Source organism: Ipomoea triloba, chromosome 10 (genome assembly GCF_003576645.1).
Source record: "Ipomoea triloba cultivar NCNSP0323 chromosome 10, ASM357664v1".
Classification (NCBI taxonomy): Eukaryota; Viridiplantae; Streptophyta; class Magnoliopsida; order Solanales; family Convolvulaceae; genus Ipomoea; species Ipomoea triloba.
In genome coordinates, this window is record NC_044925.1 from 23,513,655 (window position 1) to 23,524,588 (window position 10,934).

The window sequence follows — 10,934 nt, forward strand, 5'->3', positions numbered from 1 at the left end:
TGTATTTTAGATTGCAATTCATCTTGCAAAGTGGACTCGAATCCATAAAATAATTTACCTAATATTCCGTAATAGTTACGACTTACGTGTGAATAGGGCTGATTTTACCTAATAACGAATAAATAAATATGTTCTCAGCAAGTAGCATAATTTATAGTATTTTTAGGGAATAATTTATTTTTATTTAAAACAAACAAGCTTTAAAATATAATTTAAAAAGTGCTTCACATGTCAGAAGTGTGAAATTGCCCTACTATGCAAATACTGTTTTAATTTTTTTTTTAAATGAAAAATGAAAATTTACAAAAGTAGGTACTAGGTAAGGTAGTATTTAGTTTGACTTAACTTGTTAGTTAATGAAAGGGCAGTATATGAAAATGAAATCATAAAACCTTAACCCAAAAAATGCAATTTTAACTAATGTGTTTTAGAGATGATACACTTTGATGACCATTTAATAAAACACTTAAGAATTGACTCAATTCCTTAATAATAAACACATTGTTAGGTATGACTTTTTGTCTCTGTTGATAAACATTTAATAAAACGCCTAACAATTGACTCAATCCCTTAATAATAAACGTATTATTACGTACGATTTTTAGTATTTGTTGACGAACATTTAATAAAACATCTAGCAATTGACTCAATCCCTTAACAATAAATGTATTGTTAAGTATGATTTGTTGTATTTGTTGACGAACATTTAATAAAACACCTAGAAATTGACTCAATACCTTAATAATAAACGTATTGTTAAGTATGACTTGTTGTCTTTGTTGACGAACATTTAATAAAACACCTAGCAATGAGGTATGGGCCCTGTATTGTGGGTTAAATTGGGTTTGGGATAATGGGGTAAGGAAAATATGGGTGAGATGCGACTCTCAAAATGTTGTTACTTGGGTCAACAACGAATGTGACCTCTTGGGTCCTATGGGAGCTATTATCAGCAACTGTAGAAGATTGTTATTAAGGGACTGTGTTCTTAAGGTGTCTCATGTTTCAAGAGATGATAAGTGGCGGATTGGCACGCAAAACTTGTGCAATCAAAACACTGTGAGTGGATGGAGGTTATGGTGCCTCATGCTGAGGTGATTGATCAACTCGAGATCGAAAGATTGAGAAAGTCTCTCCTTACGAAAGGTTATGAAAGAGAGTTGTCTAGCTTGGGTCTCCCCCTCCCTCATCCTCCAATTAAAAAAAAAAAACACCTAGCAATTGACTCAATCATTTAATAATAAATGTATTGTTGTCGTTGTTTTTGTTTTCGTTTTTTTTTTTAAAGAAGAATAAACGTATTAGCAAGTACGACTTTTGATCTTTGCTGACAAACATTTAATAAAACATCTAGCAATAGGCTCAATCCTTCAGTAATAAATGTATTGTTAAGTACATTTTTTGGTCTTTCATCTTTTATGATTAGACATAGACATTTAAGTTTTTGCCTGCATGGGCAACTCAGTTGGTACTCATGTGATAAATTACGGGCAAGGAAGCAAGATCGATTAATGACAGCTAAAATATGAGAGTTACACCTCTTGTGGACACCCGACACTGGTCCTCCCACTAAGAAGTAAGAAGGCACTAAGTTACTATGATTTATCCTTTCATCATCCTATTGAGGGCGCAGTGTGGGGACTCTTGGAGCGAGGGATTTGCATTTTGTGGGCAATGCATCTAAACGTGTTACCGACAAAAATCAAACTCCACATTAAATCAAGCACTACTGAAACTTACTTCACTCTAGTCTTTGCACCATTGAGCTATGCCCCGAAATTCATGTGTTCACAAGGAGTCTTGAACTGCATCAAGCACTAGTTGATTTTGTGATCTGTCATGAGAGTATTAGCAGAGCACAGAAGAACAGCACAACCAGATGCAATTGACAACTGAAAGAGAGAAAAAGAGCAGGCCATGAAACTGTCCAAGAATTCATAATGGTCTTTATTGATGGTGAAAAATTCATACATAGATAATCTGTCCAACGTTCAAGAGGCTCTCATGAGGCACATTGAAAATTGCACTATTTTCCCTGCAAATTTTCCTAAGAAATGCATATACATAGTCGATGGCGATTTTCCTATAAAACCGAGAATCTCTCCCTGCTCTCACTACTGTGTTCCCAAGAATGTGTACAACCCCGGCATCTCTACAGGCGTTCAAGAACTCCAGCTCGTCGACTTCTGTCTGCGTGCTGTCACGCCCCGACGACATGGTCATGTTGCACCCGTGCCTAGGAGACTGCACGGGCACGATGGAGTCCACCGAGGACACCGTGAGGTCTGTGCTCGTGCACGTGTTGCCATTGTTCTTCGCCAGAAGGAAATCCCTCGATTGCTGCGTTTGCTGCCCATACACGCTGTACTCGTCAGAATCCGAGCAGCCTTCCATCATAGACTCGAGGCGAACGAATGTGAAGAGGTTGTCAAACAGTTTCTTCTCGAAATCGTCATCTTTCTTGTGGAGATCTTTGTAACCATACCTTGCAACACAGCGGAACATGTGAAAGTTCTTAGGTCCTATCCTCTTCACGAGGAATCTCTCGTCTTCCGGGACCGTATAGACCGGCAGATACTTCACACACACAAATACCACTGCTGAATGTGTAGCTGGTAGATTTGTGATGAAGTGAGAAAAAATATGGGGCACTCCACTTGCTAGCTCGGTGTAAACGAGCCCTATCCCCGGAACACGAACTAGGCCTAGGCTCGGGCCAAGCCCTAGAATCCAAGCCATCGAGACCTTGCTGTGCAACTCGAATTCATAGCGCTTCACTGTGCCATAGTGCCAAACATACATGATTATCAGAAAAGCTGCAGCAATCACAAGCGGGACCCAACCGCCCTGGTCGACCTTGAAAAGAACTGCCGAGAAGTAAGTGCATTCCACCACAAGAGATAATCCCGTGAAGATAACGACGATGATCCAGTGACAGTGCCAGACTAGCAACATTATCAAGATCATGAGAAGCGTGGTGACCAGCATGACTATCACGACCGCTGTGCCTGTCGTGGAAGAAGCATAGATTATAGCAGAATTAGCAAAAAAATCATCATTTAGGCAATTATGCCCTAAGGTAGACTAGTCAAAGAAAGTATACCAAAATCTCAAGCAACATATCCTCACATAGTCACGTATTAGGGTTTAATGCTTTCGAGAATGTCAAATCCTGATTTCTATAAAGACGAGCATGTATATTGATGGACAAACTCACCGTAAGCGTTGCCAATTTGACTCTTATCTCTGAATCCAGCCGTCACAGCAATGCAAAGAACCATGAGGATCCAATTGATATCTGGAATATATATCTGTCCAAGGAACTTCTTCGATGTATGCACGACCTTAACTCTCGGGAAACAGCCTAATGCTAGAGCCTGCTTGATTATCGAAAACGTAGCAGATATGGTGGCTTGACTCGCGACAATAGCAGCTAGAGTAGCAACAATAAAGACGGGCCAATATATGCTATCTGCCGAATAAAGAAGTGAATGTCAATATGTCATCTAAGGAAATTTCCCAGCAGTAATGACTAATCAGATTACAGACCAAGACAAACCTGGAATAGAACGGTAGAATGCATCGGACACGTGATCTCGATGTTGAGTGAGGTAGGATGCTTGCCCACAGTAGGCCAAAAGAAGGCAGGGGAAAACGATAACTGTGAAAGCAAGCTGAATTGCAGCCAGAGGAAAATGAGAAAGATCAGCAAAAAGTGCCTCGGTACCTGCCAATAGTGATCGAACAATAATTAGATCCAAAAACTTCAAATTAATCACGGGAAACGGGAAGATCCAAAAACTTCAAATCAATCACAGGAAACGGGAATGGCACAGGGAATTGAAGCATGTGCTCCATCTCAACTAACTGATAGTCGGATTGCACATTTATGATTATATATTATTTATGCTCAACACGCCCCCTCAGGGCTCTGATACCAAATTGAAGCATGCGCTGCATCTCAACTAAAAGCCTAAGCTGATAGTTGGATTGCACATTTATGTTTATATATTATTTATGCTCAACACATGGATGTGAGAACGGGAGAAGATGCAGCTAAAGGAGGAGAGAAGTAATTGCGGGGATTTAGAAGGAGGAAAAACCTGTAATGCTTAACATGATTCCTCCGAGTGATGTCCAGGCATCTTTCCTTCCCCTCCTGAAATACCGATATATGTATACAGGGGAAAAGGCCTTCAAAACCGAGCTATCGTATTTCCAGATGTTGAAAATGCCTATTCCTCCTATTAAAAGAAACCAAAGTAGTACAACTGGAGCAAAAAGCCACCCGACCTTGTCTGTACCATAGTGTTGCATGCTAAACAAACCAACTAGTATAAGGACCGCAACAAGCACAACTATATCTGCGGAAACATAAACACATAAGATTACGTAACATACAACAATAGACGAGAAATATAGCTTCTGCAGTCTCGGAATAGAGTAGTACCAGTGCTCATCTTTGGATGCTCCACCTGGATTCCACCAGAAGCCGAAAGAACTGGAGAATTTTAAGCATATCAAACAATTCAGCGCAAAAATTTGTCTTTTTTCCAATCTAGTTGGGGTCAGACTAAGCATTTCAAGACAAACTTGCACAAATAAAGGATAATATGCACTAAAGAATATTAAGAAACTAAAAAGGATCATTAATTCCTAAAATATCTATACATGATTTATATACTTCGCGGGCATTTAGCAAATCACTGAAATGGACAAAAGCTAACTATTAAATATTAATAGAGGGAGTTTGTTTTGATCTTAGATCAGAGAAGTAATCAATTGTCTAAACTTAAACATGAACACATATTTATTGATTCCAGCGTTGCAATGTCAAAACCTTCAATTTGTGGCCTCAATCAGAGAACTTTTTCCTAATAATAGACAAATTCTATAAAATGCAGCTTAAAAGTTTTCCTAATTCGGTTTACATCACTGTTAAAAGAAAGTTGGTCAAATATGCTTAGGTCATAATTAGAGTTAATACCTCCAATGGTCCTTCGAGTATTGTGGTATTACCAACAAGTGTCCTTCAAGTATAAAATGACCGGAAAATGTCACCTGAGTATCAACAAATGACCAGCAAATGTCCTCCGAGTATAAAAAAATGACCACATGTGGTCTTCTGTTAGCAAAGGCATGAAAGTGGCGTTACATTTACCACTTTGGTTGGGTACACTCAATTTACCCTTCAATTTAACACCACTTTCACACATTTGCTAACGGAAGACTACGGGTGGTCAGTTTTTGATACTCAGATGATGTTTGTTGGTCATTTTATACTTGGAGGACGTTTGCTGGTAATAGCACAATACTCAAAGGACCATTGGAAGTATTAACTCTCTTAATTATGTCCCTCACTTTCCTAACAAGGCTAATGTCTAATGAACTATAGTTACATTAAGCTTCCTTATACAACCTAGTCACATCGGGAATTATAGTTTAATAAGCTTCCAAAACAAAACCAGCCCACATCATAGAAGATGTTGTTTCAAGCTTAAGTAAAATGAAATAAGTAGATGTAGATAAACCGTAAAGTTTGAAAAATACTTAAAACAGCCATACATAGCAAGTAGTAACCCTCAAAAGATAAGGATTGCACGCATCTACCTTACTCCTAATGATTGCAGACATCATATCCAACATTCTATAGAGGGAGTACTAGGTAGAAATGTACACGCAGAAAACTAATGATTCGTGATTGAAAACACACGAATTAATAAGACATAAATACCTGATATAGCAGGAGTAAGAATTCCGTCCCCAATTACCATGCAAGTCCCAACAAGGACGAGAATAAGCAGCGCATTTTTTCTGAATGCATATGCTTCCAGCCATCTCTTTGTTTTTGCAGCAAATGATTGCTCATGAAATGTGTTACGGCTATAAGTCGTTAGCTCCTCATCTGTCCGGTGTTGATTGGGAATGGTTTTTATCTTAGCATGTCGACAGAGTAACGAATAAAGAGCAAAGGTCCCACCTAAACAGCAAATTAGGGCAACCCATAAGCTTTTCCGGTTCAGTAACTGTAAGAACTCAATATGCGATATCTAATTTGAACCGGCACTAAGCATTTGAATACTGCTCTTGGCATGAACCAAGCAGAAGGATAAAAATTAACGAAACAATTGAATGGCCAAACTCTGGGATTGGCATACCTTGGCCATTGTCACTCGCTCTACACACTATGAAAACATATTTGAGGAGCGGTATAAGGGTGAGCGAGTAGATGATCAATGAAAGTGCTCCGATGATATCCTCCGTGTCTTCAATCCCATGGGGAAATGTATTGTAGAAAACATACAACGGTGATGTCCCCAAGTCCCCATACACCACTCCCAGGCTCTGAAACGCAAGCTGCAATAGCAAAATCGAGGAGAACTTCTGAAATAAAAAAAACAAACCGAATCAGCAAACAAATAAACCGTGCCAAAGACTAAAAAATCACACTAACACCTGAACTTTACAAGCCACTAACTGGATCATAAACAGCAGGTGCCAACCCAAAGTCAAAGTTTACTGATCAAGAAAATAATTTTGTTTTTTGTCAACATTTAGATTAAATCTATTGCAATGAATTACCTTAAAAGTTGAAACATCCATAAAAAAAACTCTAAGCTTTAGCATTAGTAGGGTAATCAATTAATTACTAAATCCCAGAAGCATGAGGTTAGTTCTTAGTTCTTACTAATTCTGTACTTGGCCTACCTAATCACAGAACAAAATTCCAATGCAAATACAGCAAGAAAGAAGAAGAATTAACTGAGGCATCCAATAGCAAGCAGATAAAAAGGATATCTCATATCCTTTAACCCAGCATACAAAAGCATAAACAGAAAATTCAATATTTACCTTTTCTCTGTACATGGTTTTTAACCTTCCAGCCTCCTCTTCCATAGGTTGATCAAGTTTTTGGTCCAAAACCCACATCCCTCCCTTAGTTTCACTGGAGTCATCATCAAATTCCATTGCAGAAGCCTCTGTTTTTTACAGAAAAAAGTTGATTCCACTGGTGATAGAACTATAGAACTATAGAAGGCGGATATCTACAAGCTTAAACAGAAGAAAATCCAACAAGAATTCCCACTCAATTAATTACAAGCATCCAAGAAAAAGTTGCAGAGCAAAGCTGGTACTTTTACCAAAAACCCCCACACCACACCAAGCACTATACCTCACATCCACCTGTATTCAATAGGAAAAAAAAAAAGATTTGTCTTTTACTCGGCAATTGGTACAGGAATTTCGCCAGTGGGGTCAAGCTGAGAACCCCAATTCCAATCAGTTCCAACCACACAATACAACGCCCCACAGCCACCCCAATAGGCAAAAGGATTGAATCGCCTGAAATGAATGAACCCCGTTTGTTTTCTTGCTTTTTTTAGCTCACGATTTTCAACCCATTTTTGTTTTTGGAAGAAACGGGCTTTGATTAGAACTTAGAAGGACGGAAAATAAGTTTCTGAGAATGGTAATTATTCAGGGCAACTTCTTTCTGCACTTCAAATTTTACCAAACCAAAAAAATGTTCTCTTTTCTCTCTCTTTCTCTCGCAATCAGCTTGTTTGATGAACACAGCTAGAGAGATGGGCAGAGCCGCAGAGGATGGGGACGAGATAGAGAGAGTCGGAGAGTGGTCGTTGTCAGTTGTACGAATCTTCGCGGAATCATTACAAGATGCGACAACCTTGTGATTTAAAGACTGCAAATCTGGGTTATTTAACGTTGCTTACTGTACTTTAAATCACACTTCTAATGTTCTAATTACTCTCTATTAAGATAACAAGTCAACGTGTTCTTTCTTGAATGCTTTTCATTTATTTATTTATTTATTTTTATCCTAGGAAGCTTATTATTTTTGAGTTATCACATACTCCATATAAATTAATAATTTATTTAAATTGGAACAAATATTTAAATAATCATAAATAATAACCAGCTATCAAGATTATAAAAAAAAAAAACAGATATGAACGTGACTTACAGTTGCTAAAATTTCCTTTAACGAAGGTGCGTTGAGTATTGATTGATGATGCTATTGGGGTTGCAAATCTCAAGAGAATACGCAATGTCACGTTGATAGTAGGCTGAGTTAGTTGATTTTCTCTCTTTCTCCTAACTTTTTTTTTTTTTTCTAAAAAAAGGAGAAGAAGAATAAGATCAAGAAGAACAACTCCTCGACATTTTATAAGAACAAAAGATTGTTGGCATTGAACATATATAGAAAATATTTAATAATAATAACCATAAAATGAAGTTATAATGTTATATCCATAAATTACAATAAAAGATTGTTGGCATTGAACAAATATAGAAATATTTAATAATAACCATAATAGGAAGTAGTATACGTAATTTATAATTAAATACCAAAGGTGATTAAAAAGGAATGATGTTATTTTTCTCTTCTAAGTTTATCGCTTAAATTCACTCCCAAGTTGTAATAAAACTTTATATTCATTGAAAAATCATGAATATTTAGTAATCAATTGACGAATTACACCAAAATTTAATTATATACATTTAGTAATCAATTCAATTATTAAAATACACTTAAATATTACCACATCATAATATGAATATTACGAGGAATGTGTATCATTACTCATTAAAAAGTGTTTATGTTTCCCTTATCTTTCGGTCAATCAACGATGAACATGTGATAAAAGTATATACTCTATGCCAAATTAGCTTCTCAACATTTTTTTTATAACAAAAAGTATATGTGTGTATGTATGTATGTATATATGTATATATGTATATGTATATATGTATGTATATCTATATGAGAGAGATATTTTATGGTTTTGATTTGATTATGAGATTTAATTTAAGTTATTTATATCCTTTTTCTTATATTTAATTTAACATTGATATATTAAATTTATAATGTAAAAATCGATCACATTAAATGTATTAAAGAATACTTGTTTGATGACAGCTAAAATGAATTGAATAATGTATATATTCAACAAATGAGTGTAGTAATTACATAAATGATTTCGAATTGTGTTATATTTTGTGAATTACATTGATTGGATCATTGCCTAATCACATCGTATATAGACCAAATTTGACATACACAACGTTTACTTGATAAATGATACTCCGTAATATAATAATAAACAGATAAATTATTTGTCTATTTGTGATTTAAGTAAAATGAGTTTCAGATTCAGTCCCTTTTAAATATACTTTCAAATATGAACATTACAAATAGAGCAATAAACATTAAGGAAGATCTTTTAAATGAGGTTTAATGTCAATTTGACTTAAAATTTGATAAAAGTCAATAAAAATATTGAATAATAGGTGTAAGATAGGAATCATATAGTACTCCGTATTATACAAAACAATACTCCGTAATAATAATAGTAGGCAACCTCATATATATATATGGCACTCCCACTAAAAGTCGGACTTAGAATACTGTGACTACCAAACTAACAACAACGAAATAATAATAAAATGGGGCAAACCCATTCAAATTGGTCGAACTGTTAGCTTAGAAACCGCAAACTAGATTCCCAATTCTCTAATGAAAGTGATAGTGTACACCTTTAGGTAATAGTTGCGGTTTTTATTGTCACCAAACTAATAATAATAAAACTCAATAATAGACGACTATAGCAGCAAGTAAGAGACAATAAGATCTAAATAATTAAACGAAGTGTCATAGCTAGGTGTTGGACGCAATAGATAATTAAACATTTTATATGGGGGAGGTTTGCTAGCTAGAAGCTATGGGTTTTGATTTTTATATGTTTTAGTAGGTTTTTGATGTAATGTGGAATTTAAAAGTTGATAGATTTTTTGTTTTGGGGTGTTGGACAAGGGAGGTCCACAATTGATAGGTGTTTCTAAAATATAGTGCCTCTTTTTTTTTCTTCTAAAAAATAATGGCAATACCTAACATATGAATGATTGTATGTACTAATTTAATATGATATCATGTGAGGTTGCATACTTGCATTGCATCTATCTGGTGGGCGCATATATATATATAAATTATAATAACATGCTGATTTATATATATTTTGTTATAAGATCAGATAGTTAATGAATATTGTTGTTGAAGATAAAAAAAAAGAATAATAATGTAGATATAATAGTAAAATAATAATAATGGTAGTCATTTTAGTTGTATTACTAATTTTTAGACCAATGGGAGAAGATAGGGTGGCATAACATTCTAGAGTATGGTTATGTACTGATATATGTCCACCTTCCCCCTTATGCATTCTGCCCTTCTACTTGGGTGCCACGTATCCTAGACGTAAAGATTAGGGATAGCAATGAGTCGGGTGGGTTGGGAGGGCTACATACCACCCACCCCCATTTCCATCCCCAATTTATGTCGGTAGACTTTTTTAAAATTTGTCCCACCCCACTGGGTGCGGGTGCCCAGCCATTACGGGTACCCATCACTTATCAACTTATTTTTTTTTTAAATAAAATTTAAATTACTTACACATAATAAAATAATAAAATTCATTAATTATACTAAAACATACAATAATAGAAATATTCCAATATAATATAACTAACTTGTTAATTTTTAAAAATAAACATAGTAGTTTAGATATAAAAATAGTAAAAAGTTACACAAAGTTATTGAAATTTTTATAATTAACTATATACTAGTACTACTTATTTTACTACTCCCTCTGTCCCATTTTACCTGTCATGTTTACTATTCATTGGTCAAACTAACTCTTTCTTCATTGCTTGTTTTCTTTAGTAATTTTTAATTATTTTTAAATTTGATTTTTTGTGTTTAATAGTACTTTTAATGTAGTTTCTAAATATATAAATTTTATATACTAATACTAAATTTAATATTATGAAAAATTGAATTAAAAATAACTTCAGTCAAGCCTCGTTAACTGAATCAGACAAACAAAATGGGACGGAGGTAGTATTATATATATATA

At 35.2% G+C, this 10,934-nt stretch overlaps 1 protein-coding gene across 2 annotated transcripts; it reads right to left on the reverse strand.

Annotated features, from left to right (window-relative positions):
• Positions 1-1,924: 1,924 nt before the first annotated feature.
• Positions 1,925-7,614, reverse strand: LOC116031920 (potassium transporter 11-like). 2 transcript variants are annotated; one of them, XM_031274274.1, is made up of 9 exons: positions 7,175-7,614; positions 6,853-6,980; positions 6,159-6,384; positions 5,735-5,980; positions 4,451-4,501; positions 4,104-4,364; positions 3,560-3,727; positions 3,218-3,472; positions 1,925-3,008 (listed from the first exon to the last, which is right to left on the reverse strand). In XM_031274274.1, the coding sequence occupies exons 2-9, from the start codon at positions 6,967-6,969 to the stop codon at positions 1,966-1,968; spliced, it is 2,367 nt and encodes a 788-aa protein (XP_031130134.1). In that variant the 5' UTR covers positions 6,970-6,980; positions 7,175-7,614; the 3' UTR covers positions 1,925-1,965. The 2 variants fall into 2 exon arrangements, with proteins under 2 accessions (XP_031130134.1, XP_031130133.1); XM_031274273.1 differs by having other exon boundaries at positions 6,853-7,614.
• Positions 7,615-10,934: the final 3,320 nt, after the last annotated feature.

Bases quoted from the DNA above. Each gene is read 5' to 3' on its own strand.
- LOC116031920 (XM_031274274.1), bottom strand. From the start codon at position 6,969: ATGGAATTTGATGATGACTCCAGTGAAACTAAGGGAGGGATGTGGGTT. The intron at 3,473-3,559 runs GTTTGTCTTGGT...TTTATTCGGCAG, and splicing joins ATTCTACCGTTCTATTCCAG to ATAGCATATATTGGCCCGTC. The intron at 3,009-3,217 runs GTGAGTTTGTCC...CTTCCACGACAG, and splicing joins TCAAATTGGCAACGCTTACG to GCACAGCGGTCGTGATAGTC.